At 39.5% G+C, this 19,946-nt stretch overlaps 1 protein-coding gene across 3 annotated transcripts in view; it reads left to right on the top strand.

Annotated features, from left to right (window-relative positions):
- Positions 1–19,946, top strand: part of Dcaf5 (DDB1 and CUL4 associated factor 5) — a 109,751-nt gene that overhangs the window by 39,382 nt on the left and 50,423 nt on the right. For 2 of the 3 annotated variants that reach the window (XM_004837335.3, XM_021247316.2), the window contains exons 2-5: positions 2,761–2,904; positions 5,064–5,100; positions 6,196–6,335; positions 9,647–9,776. In XM_004837335.3, coding sequence (XP_004837392.1) covers positions 2,761–2,904; positions 5,064–5,100; positions 6,196–6,335; positions 9,647–9,776 — 451 coding nt within the window. Of the gene's footprint in view, positions 1–1,962; positions 2,171–2,760; positions 2,905–5,063; positions 5,101–6,195; positions 6,336–9,646; positions 9,777–19,946 lie in introns of all 3 variants that reach the window. The other variant, XM_087195309.1, reaches the window with a different exon arrangement.

Here is a 19,946-nt window from a genome sequence, read left to right as displayed (position 1 = left end):
ATATGCATTATATATATATATACACACACACACACACACATATATATATACATACATATATGTATATATACACACACACCATAGAATACTGTTTAGTCTTATAAGTGAATAAAACATGGATGAACCTTTAAAACATGGTAAATAAAAAATCATGCCAGATCTAAAAGGACAAGCATTGTATGATTCCACTTATATAAGGTGCCTAGAGTAGTCACATACATAGTGCAGAAAGTAGTATAGTGGTTATTAGAACTTGGGAGAAGTTAATTGCGTATACTAGAGTTTCATTTTGGGATGATGAAAAAATTCTGCAGGTGGATAATTGTAATGGTTGTACAACAGTGGAGTTGTTAGTGCCACTGAATTGTACACTTAAAAAGTTGAAATGGTAAATTTTCATGTTACATGTATTTTACTGTCGTTAAAAGGAAACTTGCCAGGCATAGTACCACATGCCTGTGTTCCCAGCACTTTAGGAGGCTGAGGCAGGAGGATCACAGGTTCTAGCCTAGCCCAGGTAACTTAGTAAGACTGTCTCAAAATAAAAAGTATGCATCACTGTGCATCACTGGAGGGGAAGGGCTGGAGCTCAAATGTGAAAGCCTGGGCTCAATCCTGGGTTCCACAAAAAAAGAAAAAAAATTGTTTATAGTACCCACATTTCACTGCTTGGCCAGAGACTTTTTTTTTTTAACTATACTGGGGATTGAGCCCAGGGATCACATATGCTAGGCAAGCAGTCTACCACTGATATACATCTCCAACTTTAAAAAAAAATTTTTTGTTTGTTTTTTTGGTACCAGGGATCAAACTCAGGACCTTGCACTTATGAGGCAGGTGGTGGCACTGAGCTAAATCCCCGGCCCTAAATTTTTTGTACTTTGAGACACGGCCTCACTAAGTTGCCTAGGCTGGGCTTGAATTTGTGATCCCTCTGCCCTAGCCTCTCAAGTAGCTGGGATTATAGGTATATGCCACCATGACCTCAGCTAACAACTTCTTTTATAACCATCTGGATATGACCGCAAATACAAGCATAGATAGGTAAGCTAAGCTTTTTTTTTTTTCTGTACCAGGGATCTAACTCAGGATCTTGAGCTTGTGAGGCAGGTGTGCTGCCACTGAGCTAAACCCCGGACCTAGGCAAGCATATTTATTCAGTTCTATTCTTTGGGTACATTCATTTACATGGTGGGGATTCCACAGTGAACAAAACTAAAAAAGATTCCTACTCTTGTGGAGCTTTTAAAATTTTTTGTATTACAAAAATGGATGTTGGTCCACATAGTTTTATACCTAATTTATCTCTTCTAAAAGATCATTAAACATATCTCCCCCTTAGCTCTTATACAGTAGATGTAATAACTTCATGCTTCATGGTGTCCCCTTGTAGCGATATGTTAAAAGGTTGTCTTTTTTTTTTTTTTTTTTTTTTTTGGTACCAGGGATTGAACTTGGGACCTTTTGCTTCAAGGCAGGCAGTGGATAGGTTGTCTTTGTTGTTGTTTTAATCTGGTGCTAGGGATAGAACCTAGCACCTTGTGTATTCTTTTTTTTTTCCTCTTTCTTTCTTTCTTTCTTTCTTTCTTCTTTTTTTCAACATTGTGTGTATTCTGTTTTTTTTTTTTGGTACCTGGGATCAAACTCGGGTCCTTGTGCTTGCACAGCAGGCGGCGAAACCACTGAGCTAAATCCCCAGTCCACCTTGTGTATTCTTTAGCACATACTCTACCATTGAGCTACATCCCAGCTCAGATGTTTTATTTTTAATTGAATAGAGGAGAAGCAGAGCTTGCTGGTATTTGTGCTACTATAATTTAAAATTTTCATTAAGAAAAGAATGTATTGTCTTATAAAAAATCGTAGTATTACAAAAACGACTTTTCTAATCATGTTCCTTAGAAGTAACAATTGTTAACAGTCTGTTCATTCTTCCAAACTTTTTTTTTGTTTTTGAGACAGGGTCTCTCTGTGTAGTTCGGGCTGGCCTTGGACTGACTGTGGAGCCCAGCCTGGCCTCAAACCAGCAATGATCTTCCTGCCTCAGCCTCCCAAATGGTGGAATTACAGGCGTGCACCACCACTCCCAGCCTCTTCCAAACATTTTTAGCACATCTGCAAATAAAAGTATAGAAGATCCATATTCTCATTCTCTGGAAGCTTATGCAGTGTAATATTATTTACTTCAGACTTCTGAGAGTTATGTAGAGATAAGAGCTCTGTGAGAACTGGGTTCTATTGCACTCCTACTGCAGCTAGGTACTTCCTTCACTCTCATTTATACACTGGCTCATAATCAGTGTGAGATCCTAAGAAGGAGATTGGTTTAAAAACTGTTGTGCTAAAACTGTTTCTTGAGGGTTCTTTGCTTGCAGGTAATATAAATCAACTCAAATTTGGTTAGAATTTTTAAGAATTTATGTAGAAAGATTCTAGGTAGCAGGTTAATAAACATTTGAGTCCCTAGAAAGATAGGAACAGGGTAGACTTAGAGGGCGGTCTCAATATAAGTGCTTATCCCTGTCAATTTCTGTATTACCTGTGAAAGATTTAATTCCTGGAAGAGAATGAGTGGCCTAGAGGTCATATATCCCAAGGTTTGGGAGAATGGAAGCAGTCCTAGGTTTATGTGCCCCATCAGAATCTTTTGGAATTGAGGGGGTGCAGTTTTGGAAAGGATGGGATTTGAGGCTGGCAAAATCAAGTGTCAGCTATGCACTATCAGCTTTTTTAACCCTAGATTCTTATCCCCTTCTCAAGGAGGAGACGACCGCCGGGTTTTGCTGTGGCACATGGAACAAGCCATCCATTCTAGGGTCAAGCCCATACAGCTGAAAGGAGAGCACCATTCCAACATTTTTTGCTTGGCTTTCAACAGTGGGAACACCAAAGTATTTTCTGGAGGTAAGAACAGGGAATTTTGCTGTGGTTGGAATTTTAGAAGTGCTAAATTTATTCCTTATTTTTCTTCCTGTGTCTTATTCAGCTATAGAATTGCTGGTTTCCCATAGGTTGTATTCTCTTTATTACAGCAGTTTAGACATGTGAGTTAGGATTCATTTCTGCCTCATCCTTTCTCCTATTCCCTCTCTCTACCTTCTTTCTCTTTGGCATAAAATTTTTCATGTTGAAACATAGTATTCACCCACCTTACCAACTTACCTTACTATATATGGCATACTTTTGATTCTGTTGTTTTTGATTGTATTTCGTTATCTTCTTCCTCTTCCTCCTTATCTTTTTTTTTTTGGACAGGTTCTTGCTACATAGTCTAGGAATCTCCCTCTGTTTCATTTTTACAGTTCTTGGATAAAACTGAATTTGATGTCATGACCCATACATAACTCCTGTTTGAAAAGGATTGTGTTAGGCTATTATTGGAATGGCTAGTGCCAATCTCTTGGTGATATTTTCCATCAACCACCCCCTTTCTGACCACCAAATTTCTAGACCTTACCTCCCTTGAGAGCTGTAGATTTCCCCACTGAATATCTACTTGTATTTCAACAGCCATTTAAATGCAGCTTATTGGGTTGGGAATGTAGCTCATTAGCAGTGTTTTCCTAGTATATATGAGGCCCAAGGTTCAGTCCCCAGCACCATAAAAAAAAAAAAACAACAGATCTAAAACTAAGATAGAATAAACTAACGTATAACCATTTTCAACTTATAAAACCAGCAATTTTACATGGTTTTTATTAATAGTGATCTTAAGTGTACACTGTGCTGTTATTTTATCCCTGTGCTTTATTTTGGTACTGGGGGGTTGAACCCAGGACTTTGCGCTTGCAAGGCAGGTGTGGTGCCACTGAGCTAAATCCCTGGCCCCCCTTGTGCTTTTTGTTTATGCTGTTCTGCACCTTAACTCTCTGGTACCCTTCCGTTGGTAAGCATTTTGAGTAATAGTGTCTCTTTAAATGTCTAATTCTCTCATTCACCTTCTTTCTGCACATGAAGGATATAATTGTCCCATAGCTAAACCATATCACTGTAAGACAATCCTCTTGCTGCTACTAGTTTGTGTGTTTAGACTGTTAGTTTCTGAAGGATAGGACAGAATCTTGTTCTCACATCCTCAGCCCCTAGCACTGTGCCTGATTCCTAGAGGGCATGAGTATGGGTTTATTAATTTCATTTGCATGCACCTATGGTAGAATTCATAGGAAGGGCTTTGAAATTTAAGATAACCTGAACCATATCTTTAGTGCTACTCTTGCTTTCTATTAAGTGACTACTGGGTGTACATTTAAGCATAGGGTGGGATATATCTTACTTTGTCTTTTCATATTCAGATTTTTGTTTTTTGGCTAAACAAACCATTTTGAAGTCATATCATGAATATATTTTTAGACCTCTTGATAGAATAAAGAGAATGAAAAAAGGGTTGTAGAGAAAAACTTTCCCACCATTTAGAATCACGCAGTTACCACATTTTAATGCTATAAAGGAAGATGAGGATGGGAATGGTAGCAAACATTTATTATAGACTATTGGTGGCGAACCTATGACACATGTGCCACAGTGGGCTGTTTGTATCATTGAACGCTCTAAAAGGTTCGCCATCACTGTATAGGCTTATCAGGTGCTCAGCCTATTCTGAATGCTTTTACAGACTCATATCCTTACAACAGCCCTATGAAATAGACCCAGTTACTATCTCTATGTTCAGATAAACAGCTAAGGTATAGAAATGCTAGAGATGTTATTCCAGTTTTAGCTAATGAGTGCTTTGCTGGAAGATGGGAGAAGCTAGCTTGGATGAGTAAATTATTTGATCATTCACTGTTTTCCTTAATGGCCAGAATTTTTTGCCTGATCCACTGGATAATATATCTTGAATGGTTATTATGTTATACCTTATGCTATTATGTTTTCTTAAAATTCTCTGTTAAGAATGTTCTGTCCTTAAATTGTTTTTATAAACCCTTTGTAAATTAACACTCCTAATTAGTACTAACAATGACTATGTTCATATTTTTCTGAAAGCTCAAAAATACTACATTGTAATGTGGTCAGGGACCAACTTGCAGAAATTATCAAATGTCTGCTTTTTTCCTCTACAGGAAATGATGAACAAGTTATCCTCCATGATGTTGAAAGGTAAATAGATTGTTGATGTGTGAAGGTGATCAACTTTTTTTTTTTTGGTACCAGGGATCGAACTTGGGTCCTTGCGCTTGCACAGCAGGCGGCGAAACCACTGAGCTAAATCTCCGGCCCTCAACTATTTTTTATATAAGACAGGCAAATGTTTTTAGACCACAGTTAGCTTTTGAAGAAAATAATGTGAAACTAATAGTCCTTTTCTAAAGAAAAAGTTTCCTGTGATACTTTTGAAATAAAGTTTTGAATTTTAAAAAAGAAAAAATTTTCAAAGTTATATGAAGTTACAGTTTTCAGTTTAAAATATAAGGGGAGCGATTAGAAGAGGAAGGGAAATAATAATAATACTTAATAGTACTCATAGATAGCTGGATTTGGCAACACATGCCTGTAATCCCAGCTACTTAGGAGACCAAGGCAGGAGGACTGTGAGTTCGAGGTCAGCCTGGGCAGCATAGCAAGAGCCAGTCAAAGAATCATCATCATAGCTAATATTTGTTGAGTTCTTACTATCATGTGCCAGAAACCATTCTAAGTGTTTTGTATATATTACTGTTACTGATTTAACCATCATGATCGTGTGGTCTCCATTCCAGAAGAGGGAAAGAAATCAGAGATGTTAGATAGTCAGATGATGCCAGGATCTGATTTTAGGCTGTCTAGCTCAGAGTTCTGCTCTTAAACACCATGCCAGGCTGCTGAGAGATTTTCCATCTCTACTGTGATCAGATCTGGCTGCTTTAAAGCTTCCCTTGTTTTTTGGAAATGAAGTACCACCCTCAAATCTGGATACAAGTAAATATATTCTGTAATAAATGAAAACAAAAATCAACTGTTGAGTCACTTTTGAATATTCTTAGTGTGAAAATTATTATGAAATTTGTGGAAATAGTACCTTTAAGTAGTACCCCCACACACACTTGTCAGTTGAATATTCATCTTTTAGGAAATACAGTATCCTTTATGTTCAGCTAGGTTTACTTTCTCATAGGAACAAAGAGACTACACAATCTAGGTGCCAGAGGGCTGGGACTACACTATGTTTGTGGGCATGTGTGTGCCTTTGTGCCTCTCTCTTGCTCTGTTTCTTAGCAGCGAGACCTTGGATGTGTTTGCTCATGAAGATGCAGTATATGGCTTGTCAGTGAGCCCAGTAAATGACAACATTTTTGCCAGCTCTTCAGATGATGGTCGAGTTCTCATTTGGGACATCCGGGAGTCTCCTCATGGAGGTAGGATCACTGTACAGAAGACTGTTGTCTTGAACAATTTATGACAGGGTCACTGAAGAGTCAGTTTATGATTCGAGTATCTAGTTACATAGCAAGCATGTATGTGTGTCTTTGGAAGTCCCATCCTTCTCTTAGTAGTTAGAAGTTAGGCACCTTTGCCAACTCTTCTCCAGATACCTATGAATTTGCTCAAACTCTTGGGCTTTGGCCCTTAGTGGACTCAAGGAGCAGATGTGGCACCTCATTTAGGAGGACCAACTCTGTGTGATGCTTACATACACATATTCTTGGTTGTTTATAAAGAATGGGAATGCTGTGCACCTCCTTATAACCCTAGTTTCAAGTCTGGCTCTTTTGTTAGGACAAAAACAACAACCACAGAATCTGACCTTAGCTGTGTAGAGGATCACAAAATGGTGGCAGATATGTTCTATGTACAGGGAATTGTCTGTGAGGTGTCCTCCAAATATACTCTTTTTAGTCTCTGGCATGTGAAATGAAGAACTTGTTTTGTTAACTTTCTCTGACATTCTTCAGGAAATGCATCTCCCCAGCTCATTTCCTGCAGAGGGATTTCTCTCTGCATCTGTCTTCAAATACCCCTTTCTCCAGTGCCACCTCTGTGCCACCGTCATGCCCCCCTCCATCCTTAATTTGGTTTCATGATCACCTCTGTCTACATAGAGTTGCTGTCCTACCTGCTTTGGCAGGGTTTGAGTCATATGTGTGTTAGGGGGGGTTGTGTGCTTGGACTCAAACCCTTGGCCGTGTCACACACTAGGCAAGTACTCTAGCCCTGAGCTGCATCCTAGCCTTTACTTTTCTCTATTTCAAGCATTGAACAGGCTGAGCTGTGCTTGTTATGGAGGTTCAGGCTATCAGAGAACCTTGTCCTTATGGTCAGGGAAGCCAAGTCACAGGCAGCAGTGGCTATGGCTGAGTCTCTTTGTGCTTGGGAGAGGAGGTTTTTCTCTGTCTTGACTGCCTGATAGATGACCAAGCACCTCACTTTTCTAGAGGCTTGTGCAGTGCTGTATGTGGCTATCAGAATCGGAAAAGGACTTTCTGTCTTTGACTATAACAACTTCCACAGGAATGTGTCCTTTTAGGTAGCAAAATGATTCTTGATAATTTTTTTTTTGCCTTATTTTTTTTTAATTCTTAAATTTTATTTTATTGGTTTATTTTAGGTATACAATATAATGACATTCATCATTGGAAATTTGCAGCTTTACATAATCTCTCTTGGTTCTTATTTTTCCCCCTTCCCCTGCCCTCCCTTCAACCCCTCCATCCCTCCTTATTTACAAACACTTTGTTTCCATTTTTTCATTTTCTCATATTAATTCCATTCCCTTCTTTCCTTTCCCCTACCCCTCCCACTCCCCCTTCCTCTTTGCCCCTTTTCTTCCTATTTCACATTATCTATTATACCTTTTAGTCCTTATTTACACTTTGTTTCTCACATTAGAGAAACTATTCGGTATTTACACATGTGTGTCCTGTTTATTTCACATAAGAGTATCACCTCGATGTGCATCCATTTTGCTATAAATGTCTCTAATTTCTCATTTTTATGGCTGAGTAGTACTCCATTTTAAATTTAAAAAACACATTTTCTTTAGTCTCCAGTTGATGGACATTTGGGCTGCTTCCAAGTTTTAACTATTACAAACTGTGCTGCTATGAACGTTGGTGCACATATATCACTGTGGTATGATTCTTTTAATTCTTTGGGGAAGATACCCAGCAGGGGAATAGTTGGGTCAAATGGGACTTCCAGTCCTAGTTCTTTGAGGTATCTCCATACTGATTTCCACAGTGGTTGCACCAGTCGACACTCCCACCAGCAGTGGAGCAGGGTTCCTCTTTCCCCACAGCCCCGCCAGCATTTGTTATTGGTTGATTTCATGATAGCAGCCATTCTTTCTGGAGTGAGGTGGAATCTCAGCATTGTTTTCATTTGCATCTCTCGAATGACCAGTGATGTTGAACATTTTTTCATATGTTTATTTGCTATTTCTACTTCTTTGTCTGAGAAATGTCTTCATTTCAGGTGCCCATTTTCAGATTCAGTCTTTAAATTTGGGAGGTCTGATTTTTTTAAGTTCTTTATATATTTGAGATAGTAGACCTTTGTCTGAGGAACAGCAGGTGAAGATTTTTTTCCCACGTTGTGGGTTGTCTCTTCACACTGTTGGTGGTTTCTCTTGCTGTGCAGATGCTTTTTAGTAAGAAAAGATTCCACTTGTTGATTGCTTGTGCTAGTTCATGGGCAACTGAGGTTTTGTTCATAAAATCTTTTCCTACACCATTGTCTTCAAGAGTTCTACCTAACCTCTGTTCCAGGCGATTCAACATTTCTATTTTAATATTTAGATCCTAAATCCATTTCAGTTTTAGCTTAGTGCATGGTGAGATAATTTATTGATAATTTATGCAAGGGGATGTAAGGGTTCTAGTGAATTTGACTAAAAACCGGCTGGATGCAAGAGAAGTTCAAGCATTAGGCATTTTTAAAAAGTAAAAATAATACAGGCGATCAAATCATAAAAATCTACACTAAGCCACTTAGCATTATAAACTAGGAGAACTGTGCTGTTGTTTTGCCTTATGTTAATTTTTTCACTGTCATGCTTTATCTTTATTAAATGTGTTTGGAATTTAAGAACTTTTAGTTTTTAGTGTATGTGCTGCCAAAGCGAGCACAAGAACTTTTAGGTTTTTTGGGGGGTTTTTTGGTACTGGAGTTTGAACTTGGGTCCTTGCTCATGCGCAGCAGGTGGCGAAACCACTGAGCTAAATCCCCGGCCCTTAAAAACTAAAAGTTCTTGGGCCAGGGATTTAGCTCAGTGGTTTCGCCACCTGCTGCGCAAGGGCAAGGACCTGAATTCGATCCCTGGTACCAAAAAAAAAAAGAACTTTTAGTTTTTAAAACTAATAAATTTGGATTAAAAATATAATCCTACCATAAATTGATCACAAATTTTTTTCACGCTCATGTGGAATTCAGTTTTACTAACTGTAAAAGATTTTATCTTTCCCCCTTTAAGGTGTTGCATAGATTTCTGAGTATTATGACTTAAAATTTGATTAAACATGTTTAAGTAGCTGTTCTGTTGCATGCAGAAAATGTGTGCAAGCTCGGAGGGACCTTCAGGAAGGGTACGCATTGGGGCCTGTACTGTGTTGACCCCAACACGCCCTTTGGGGTGGTTATTGCTTTCTACTCACATTCATACTTGTACTCATCTACCTGCCACTGACCCAGTATGCCTGGAATGAGCTGATTGCAGTTTGTTTTTTCACAGAGCCTTTCTGCCTGGCAAACTATCCTTCAGCCTTTCACAGTGTCATGTTTAACCCTGTGGAGCCCCGGTTATTGGCCACAGCCAATTCAAAGGAAGGAGTGGGACTTTGGGATATTCGAAAACCTCAGAGGTGAGTCCCTCTTGATTCATAAATTTTTCAAACTTTTCCCTCCCTCATTTCTCAGGTAAAGTGATCAGCCAACAAGTGTTGGGAAAACTTGTTTGGCCATTTTGCTCAATTGGGCATCTCTTAACCTGTACTTGTGTCTCTGAACCAAGGAGAGCCTATTCCTGAGCCGCAGGCAGAATGAGAAATCTGTACTCCCTGCTGAGGAGGAGTTCTAGATTGTATTCTGGACTCTAGACAAGTCAGTTCCAGGCAATTTTATGAAAGAGTGAGCCTCCTTTCAGTACTGCCTTTTCTCTTGAGGCCCAGCACTGTGTAGAAACACAGGTACTTTTGGTGGGTGGGGGCTGGGGATATGGAGATTTGCCAAACTGATGGCTGCTGAGCCAGAAGTTCATAACCCCAGGCTGAAGGGGGTCCTTTGATGGGCTTCAGGAAAACTGTGAACCCGAAAAATTATATTTTATATTCATATAAGTGTCTTTCTGAGAATGAAGTTTGTTGGGTTTTTTTCCAGCTTCTTAAAAGGACTAGTGAGCACAACAACAAAAGATTGAGCCAGTTTACTGTGGTGTTAAAAATATAATGAGTTTCTCCTAATTTCATTATTAAACTAGTACACTTAGAATTATCTTGACCCAATAGTATGAATCACTAATGGGGGAGTTTCAAGCATTGAAGGGTGTGGGGATAGGGGCAAATAGAAGGCCTGTCCATGTTCCATAAATCCTATGAGGGAGGGATGACCTTTTATGGCACCTGTATATAAAGCCAGCCTTGCTTCATAAAAGACAGCTCCTCTGGAAATCCAGTGTGGAGGCAATTTCCCACTTTGGAAAGCAATATTGCAAAAGAATGTCATAGAAAGCACACAAGGTTGTAATTTATTTTATGAACCTCAGATGAAAAGGACAGTACGTATAGAGGATTATCTTCGAATTTTAGTTCTAGCTGATTCTCTCCATGGGGTAGTCAGAGGAGTTAGAACTATTACAGCAGATCTGTGTGGCTCAGAGGGGTTCCCTCATGTTGAACAGGGTTCCCTGAGGCTGCATAGGGCAGCAGTGATTTCTCCCGCTCTTTGTGTTACACACAGACCTGGCTCTTGCTTTTCTAGTGCATGTAGTGGCTGGCCCCTAATGTGCCTTTGCCTGTGAGGAAGACAGTCTCCTGCATTCAGCAATAGTGTTCTCTGCCACTTCATGCTCTTCCAGGAACAGATGTTCTGCCTCATTCGTATTACAGAAGGCAGGATTGGGAGTAACTGCTACCCCTTTCCCAACCTACTACTCCCCGACAGAGCAGCAGTGAATAGCTTGCAACTGGAGCAGGCACTGAGCTAATCATCTCCAGTGGAAAGCTTGACTAATTCATGATGTCAGCAGTATCTTAAGAGAAGAAGGGGTATGAGTGTGTTTTAATTCTCCTCTTGATTTTCCTCCAGTCTCTTCCACTAGTTTCTTGCTGTGCATCATATGGGTCCTCTTCCCCTTTCCACTTGTTTCTTCGTTAAACATGGTTTCTTTTCTTTAAAAAAAATTTTCTAAGTTAGCCAGGCATGGTTGCATATTCCTATAATCCCAACAATCTGGGAAGCTGGGGCATGTGGATTGAAATTTCAAGCACAACCTGGGTGACTTAGCAAGACCCTGTCTTCAGATTTTAAAAATGAGGGCCAGGGATTTAGCTCAGTGGTTCTGCCATCTGTCTTGGCAAGCGCAAGGACCTGAATTCAATCTCCAGTACCAAAAACAAAAAAAAAATCACAGATTTTAAAAATGAGGCTGAGGGCCTGGGGATTTACCTCAGTGGTTTCACTGCCTGCTGTGTAAGCACAAAGACCCGAGGCTGAGGATATAACTCAATGCAAAAGGCCTGAGTTCAGTCCCCGGACAAGCCCCTACCAATCTGAGTGATCATCACTGTTTTATTTTTATAGTAACATTTATTGAATTTATTTATTGAATTTATTTCTTTTACTTGTGTGCTTTTTGAATGTTTGTACATCAATATGGTTCTTTTACTTCCTGGCCTCTAGTCACTCTCTCCAAAGGTAACTATAGTGAACAATTTCAGTTTCTTATAAATCTTTTTAGAACATAGTTTGATGCAGTTACCAGCATGTATATGTATCCTTTAAAGAATTCATACTGAAGGAACTATATAATAATACCCAATGTTCCCAATTTCTTATTTCAGTCAATATGTCTGGACATCTTTTTATATCAGCACTTACAGTTCTGGCTCATACCTTTAATGGCTATGTGACATTTCATTATTATGATATACCTGTAAACCAGGACTTCTTGTTTCCTGTTTTTAGCTATTATGAACAAAGCTGCATTGAACCTAGGTATACATTTCCCTTGGCTTACTTTTATAAAATATCTTTAAAGACTTGTTCCATCAAAGGAGGCATATTTTGAAATTTTTGATAAAAGTTGTCTAAACAATACCCCACACCGAAGGCTGCATTGACTTGTAAGCCTTCCAACTATATTTGAGACTACATGTTGCTCTAGACCCTAACCAGCACTTAAACTGTTGGTAGCCTTCTGGGGGAGAATGATACCTTCTTGTTTTGCTTTCTTCTTCAATTATGGCTGAAATTATGTGGTATCTTTGGTAACCTATAGTTTTCAAAGCCCACATGGGAGAAATGTCACCTAATAAAGCTAATTGGCAATCTTACCTGATTCCTTTTTTGGCATAAGTGGATGAACACAGTGCCATAGGAACTAGGATGTTTTTGCCTGTTTATTTCTGCTCTTCTAATGTTCCTTGGGGGTTGGGTGTCAGGAAGAAAAAGAGTATAAAATATTCATTAATACTTCTTAATTTTATATCCACTGGAGTTTAGGGATTGAATTACAAATCTTTTCTGTTTGAATTCCCTCAGAACAAGGTGATGTGGTGGAAGAGAGCACTTTCTTTTCCACATAGGATTAATTATGCTAGGTTGCAGTAGATGATTTGTCTCCTAAGCACATCTGCTTAGAAACCCCAACCCAGATCTGGGACAATTCTGGGTCCCTTGGGTGTACAAGCCTGGAATAGGATGGATCTGTCTTAGAGATACTTAAAATGTAGGGAGAGATTTTAGGGAATTTGTAAACCTCTTACAGTTGTAGGCAAAATTGTGTGTGTTCATCTGAGTGAACATATGTGGCATTTTTTTCCTGGGACAAGAGAAAAAGCTTTTACGAGATCTTCACAGAGACCCTTACCTGAAAAAGGGTAAGAATTTCTTAGTGTTCTGAGATTTAGAGTCTACCATGGTTCCTAACCAGCCTTATAAGTGACTTCCAGCCTATAATAGCATGGGCATGTAGGTGAATCCAGGGACTACTCAGAAAGACTGTGGCCTCTAAGAAACAAATATAATCTCATTGGAGCAATGAAAAGGCCCACACACTGAACATCTTTTCCTTCCTGGCTTACCTTATAGCTTATTCAGTTCTTGAGTGGATTCTCTGGCTTACTCTCAGCCTAAGCTATTGCTTTACTTTAACTTGATAGCCTGTAGGTGTAGAAGTAGTGTCACTTTTGTCCCACTACTGCCCTAAGATAAGCTGATTAGAGGGCTGGCTGGCAAAATAAAATATCAGCTCTAAAAAGGACTTTAGTTATCATCTGGTCTGACTTCCTCATTGTACAGATTAAGAAACTAGCCCAGCAAAATAAGAGGAGGCAGAACACTTTATGGCTTAGAGCCCTGATCGAAAACCTTTTAGAGCTTTCAGTGATACAAACAGCCTGCTACAGTGCCATAGGTTTGCCACCACTAGCTTAGAGAATAAAATCTGAAGCCAGATCCAGGTGTAGTAATACCCATGTAATCTTAAATTACTTCACCTCTCAGTGCCTAGTAATAATAAATAATAGCTAACATTTACTAAACATATATGACAAGAGTAATGACAATTTTTTGAATGATTATCCTATTTAACCTTATAATAGCCCTATGAAATAAGTTCTGTAATTATTTTAATGATAAGAAAATTAAGGCATAAAGAGGTGGAATAACTTGTGTGTGTTTGTGTGTGTATAAAATCATATTCTCTTCTTTTTTTCTAAGTCAAAAAAGGTCCACATTTTAGTTTTCTTTCACCCGTGCCTCCTCTCAGTAGAACTTTTTCAGAATTCCTGTTAGATTTTTTTCCAATACAAACTTTATACAGCTGTGCAATGTGAGTTTTTTAGACTACTCTTGAAAGTTACCCCTTTAAAAATTCCTCCTTCCCTTCCACAAGTGCTCTCCCACTGAGCCCAACCCTAGCACAAAAGCTAACCCCTTTACATTGTCTCATGGCTCAACCTCTGTCTGCATTCTAGCTTTCTAAGTTTCTTGCTTTTCTAAGTCTGGAAACCTCCATGTGCTGTTTATTTTTCTCTGAATCTTTAGAACAGAAGTTGGAAACTAGCTGTCTATAATTCAGATTCAACCCACAGAGATAACTTGATATACATGATATAATAGAGTTTGGAAAACTACACGGAAAAATTACATTTTAAACATCTCTTGAAAAAGTGAAAAGAGCTGGTATCATCAGACCTTTCTCTTATATGGTAACATCAGACAAAACTGACTCACAGGTTCTCCTTTAAACCTTATGTGATGTAGGTCTCACTACTTCTTGATGTCTTAATACAGGTATAGCCCCTCATTTATATGACTTGCTAGCCCTGCAGATATTGAAGTTGGAAAAGTCAGCTTTAGAGATTTTAGTGTGGACAATGGGCTAGAAAAACTGGAATTTGAGTATAATTGACTAAAAGAATAATCTTCATGTTTACAAGGATACATTGCATATCAGAACAAGGTTTCATTTATTTCGTTTAGATTGTTTCTGCTGTCTTTTCACAACCATTCTCCTTTGTCTTTGTCTTTGCCAACCTCCCATTTATGTCATACTTGGACTGTTGTAGTAGCAGAACAGTTTCCAGAACTGTGATCCACTAGTGTCTAGAGGAGTCAAGAAAAGCAGAGTTGCCCCTGCTGTCATTCTGCTTGTCTTATCCTTTTTATTGCCTTTTTAAATTCTCTTTTTAAACCACCTCTTCCCCTTCTAATCTTTTCATGTTCTGTCAAGAATTGTTAGTTCTGCGATAGGTAATAGTGTCTTGTTTTGACAAGGATAATATAGAGAGTGGTTCTTTCCCACTCAACAGTAAAACTAGAGCAAGCCACTAATCCCTATAAAGACTTACCTTGTAAGATGGTGCTCTTAGGGGTTGCATAAATGACACATTAGAAATTGGTAGTGAGCAAGTGCAAGGACCCGAGTTCGATCCCTGGTACCAAAAAAAAAAAAAAGAAAGAAAGAAATTGGTAATGAGTACATATATCTACTGCCAGAAGAAGGTGCTCTTTGGATCTCATGTGGTGTTGGGAATCTCTAGGTTAAACATCTGTTGTGTGGAACCTGTGCCTTTCCTGCTCTGTAAAGATCAAATTAAAGGTAACTGTTTACCTTCTGAACAAGCTGGACAATCTCTGCTATATTGCATTTGATGGTTTCTCATCCTATTATGGGAAAATAGAGCCCAGGAGTTTAATATCAGAGGCTGGAAAAGAAAGGTACCTCATACTTTGGTGTTTGTTTCAACTTTAAAAAATGAGAGCTGGGCATGGAGGTACATGCCTATAATCCCAGAACTCTGGGAGGCTAAGGCAGAAAGAGTCCAAATTTGAGCCCAGCTTGAGCAATTTATCAACTCAGCAAGACCTTGTCTCAAAATTTTTAAAGAGGGATAGGGATGTAGCTCAGTCCAAAGGCCCTGGGTTCAAGCCCCAGTACTGCAAAAAAAAAAAAAAAAAAAAAAAGGATGAGGCTGTCTTGACCTTGGCCACCTTTCTTTCATAATGCAAGGCCATCAATAGACAAAGATTTCTTAAATTTATTAAAGAAGACTCAATACTATACATGAAAAAGTTATAATTAAGAACTTGTTTATCAAAGACACCGTTAGAGGAAAAAATGAGCCAAAGACAAGTAATATATTCGTATATATGGAACAAGAATTCATACACAGAGGATCTGAAAAACTATAAATCAATAAAAGATAAAATTCAAGTTTGGGGGGGGTACTGGAGATTGAACTCAGGACCTTGTACTTGCGAAGCAGGCACAGCACCACTGAGCTAAATCCCCAACCTTTAAAATTCAAATTTTAAAACAAGTAAACTGTTGAATAGGTTCTTCACCAAACAAGATCTCCAAATATGCATTTGAAAGGCACTCACTCAACTTCATTACTCATGAATTAATTGTAATTGAAAATTAAAACCACAGTGAGTTGTCACTGAATACTCAGAGTGGTTAAAATGAAAAAGACAGGGCCTAATGTACCCACCAGGCAAGGGCCCACCTCCTCCCGCCTGGACTGCTCTCAGGCCCTAGAACAAAACTACCACCTGTCCCAGCGACTCCATTCTCCACCAACAGAACCCAGAGCAACTTGGTGGTGGCCAAGGCCAAGAACCTGTCCCTGATGGTGCATGGAACCGGCAGCCTTCGCTTGGAGAACTACCCCATCCCTGAACCTGGCCCAAATGAGGTGCTGCTGAGGATGCACTCTGTCACAATCTGCAACTCTGATGTCCACTGTTGGCAACATGGTTGGATTGGGCTTTTTATCTTGAAGAAGTCAGTGGTGCAGAGGCACGAAGCTTTGGGGGCGGTCATGAAAGTAGGATCGTCAATAAAGCACCCAAAACCAGGTCAGCTGATCTCTGAAGCTAACTGGCATATGTGCTCATTCACATCAATACTCGTGTGTGTGCTTTTTAGATGAGGCCTCTGCTAAGCAGCAGTGAACAAGAGCATCAGTCCCTGCACACGAGGACAGATGGTGGAACAGAATGCGGGGGTTGTGGCCAACAGCCACACCTAGACCTCTGGCTCCCTGGAGAGAGGGACAATCCATCAGTACCTGAAGGTGAGGGAGAATGAATTAGGTAAAGGGACAGAGGAAATATTTGGGCACAGAGCAACAAACTATGTCCCAATGCTAAGAACCAAGCCCTTAGATGCAGTCTTTGATTTTTATTGGATGGCTAGGAAGCCACCTATATTTTTCCCAGATTTGCTGAATTCATTCTCCCAAAGGAAATTCTCAGTGGTGGCAGACTGGTGTTCCCTGGCACAGTGAATTAAATCCAGGCTGTCTTGGATTAGCCAGCTGTTGGCTCTGCAAACAAGGCCACTGATGGCCTGCAGTGATGTCAGATTGTTTGGAGGAAGGTGTGGGTTGGCAGGAGGTGCCATCTTATGTTAGTTATAAGGCTGTCAGATCCCAGCCACATGGAGAGAGTGTTGGTAATCTCAGAAGTTAACATGTCTCAGCATGGATTCTTAACCCAGGACTAGCCAGGCGTGGTGGTGGTGCACACCTATAATCCCAGTATTCTGGGAGGCTGAGGCAGGAGGATCACAAGTTTGAGCCCATTCTGTGCAACTTGGTGTGAGATCTATCTCAAAATAAAAGATTTTTTTTAAAGTCTGGAGATGTAGCTCAGTGAAAAGGTCTTGGGTTCAATCCCCAGTACTCCATACACACACAAACACAAACATGCACACACACGCACACGCATGCACGCACAAATCATGGCCTCCATTCATCATTCGTGGAAGTTAGAAGGCTCCGTGAGACTCCAGGGCTCTCCCAAAGCCGAAAGTTCAGAGCTTTCAGTAACCACTGACAACTGGTTCTCACTTGGGGGACCTGTTTTCTAGATATAAATTATAACAGAGTGAGGTTCTTTAAATGTTAAGTCCTAACAAGCATGTAGTCATCCCTGTGCACAGTGTTTTTGAGAGCTATAAAAACTGGATACTGTGACCCCTGGATGCTGAGATCTGGGTGGAGACACCAGATATTGGGACCTACATCAAGCTAACCAGCAGAGAACAAGACTTATCCAGGCAAGCTCTCCAAGGTCAAAGAAAGGACCCTGGCTGTGAAGAGAGGAGGTTAAAGAAGGTTGGCAGAGGAGACAGTTGTTGGAACTGGGCATGTGACAAGAAGATGAAGAAGGCTATTGATTGCTTTGCTATTCGTTTCCAGGTTAAACACATCCATGTATAGTTATAATTTCATTGTTGAAGTGACTCTATGAGACAGGCATTGTTATCCTCATTACTGGATGAAGGATTTGGAGCTTGGTTTTGCCCAGGGACACACACTGGTTAGGGTCACAGCTTGAAGGCCAGCCCTGTTCTTGACAACTCTAGTTAATGGAGAGGTCAGAAGCTAATATTCTGGGTTGGAGAAGCAGAACAGTGAGATCACGGAGGTTAGAAGAATGGATTTGGGTTGTTTATCTGTTGGTGCTTCTCAGAGCAGACATTTTATGTTGGGCATTAGTGGAGGTGACAAAAATGCATAGTCTCTATCAAAGTGTCTTTTAAAAACCCTGTGCAACTGTGAATTGTTATGTTATTATAATGTAACAATTTTAAAATAAAGCTGAATAATACAGAACTCCACTAGATTACTACAGAAGAACACAAAGTCCAGTTGAAGGTCTCATCCTTATTGGGAAAGGCATGATTGGCAGGAAGCTCATCAGGCAGCAGGGAAAGTAGAGAGGTCAGAGGAGACAAGGAAGAGACATTCAGGTGAGGAACATGTTAGAGTGGTCATAGGGGTTTCTGTGGGGATTTTTTTTTTTTTAATAAAGCTTTTGTTTAAAGAGTCTCATAGGCTAACTTTGATTTAAAGCTACAATGAACTAATCCAGAAAGAGGAAAACTACTCATTGAGTCTGTCTCTTTCTTCCTTTCATTTATTCATTTGTGTTTTTACTTGTTTTTCCCCCCTTTACGTTAGTATATGTTTGTGACATATAATGAATACATTCATTGTGGGAAATTCATATATATACATGTTGTATCTTGGCCCTTTTTACTTCCTTGTCCCCTCTCCCCTTCTCCCCCACCCCCAAATCCCTTCACCATCTCCTTTGGTCTATGTATTTCTTCATACTTGTTTATATAATGTAAACCAGTAAATCTAAGTCATGGAGGTATTCCTAATTTATATACAAACCTGCTATCTTTAAAAAAAAGAAAGAAGGGCTGGGGATTTAGCTCAGTGGTTCTGCCACCTGCTTCGCAAGCGCAAAGACCCGAGTTCGATCCCCGGTACCAAAAAGAAAAACAAAAAGACTGGGCCGGGGATTTAGCTCAGTGGTTTCACCACCTGCTACGCAAGCACAAAGACCCGAGTTCGATCCCCGGTACCAAAAAAAAAAAAAAAAAGACTGATAGCATAGACGGGGGGTGTGGAGCAAATGAAACTCCCATTAGGGAAAACTATTTGTCAGTATCTACTAAAACTAAATATATGACTCAACAATCTCACTCTTAGGTAAATCTAAGGGAAATTAGTACATGTTTCCACCAAAGACGTGTACAAGAATATTCCCAGTTGCCTTATTCATAATGGCCCATAGCTGGAAACAAGCTAAATGTCTGCATGAGGAAAATAGGTAAATCAACCATGGAATAGCCACGCAATAAAATATTATAAAACATGAAAGAATAAACTATAGAAACACACATTGACTTAGATGAGTCTTACAGTCTAAATGTTGAATGAAAGAAGCCAGGTTCAAAAGAGTCTGTACTGTATGTTTCCATCTGTATGATGTTCAAGAATGGGAAGGTTATAGAAGTCAGAATAGTGTTTACCCCTGGAGTGGGTGTTGACTGAGGAAATCATACCTTGATCTGGGTAGTAGTTTCATCAGTGTATGCTTAAAAATTTATGGAGCTATATAAACAGAAATAGTACACTTTACTGTATTATGTTATATATTAAAGTAAGTTTTTAAAAAAGAATCCAAAGCTACTATTAGCTTCAAGTAAATATTTACCTTCTTTATGATTTCAGTGGTTGTAGCAACACCATCAGCTTTTTAAATTTTTCTTTTAATTTTTAGTACACATTTGTAGTACATAGTGATTGTATTCATCATGGAGAGTTTGTACCTGTACACAACACATCTTAATTCTTTTTTGCCCCCTCCACACTACCCCCTCTTCCCTTCCCATCAGGTCTTTAAGGAGTTAGCTTAAAGGAACAACAGGGAGAGAGAAGAAAGTTAGGAGGACCCAACATTTAGATGTTATTTAGAAAACTACATCAGAAAACCTGGGCCTCATA

This window comes from Heterocephalus glaber, unplaced genomic scaffold, assembly GCF_053883595.1.
Source record: "Heterocephalus glaber isolate CG9 unplaced genomic scaffold, H.glaber_assembly_v1.0 deba00001608, whole genome shotgun sequence".
NCBI lineage: Eukaryota > Metazoa > Chordata > Mammalia > Rodentia > Bathyergidae > Heterocephalus > Heterocephalus glaber.
The sequence above is the reverse complement of the archived record's forward strand: the minus strand, read 5'-3'. Positions and strand labels throughout refer to the sequence as shown.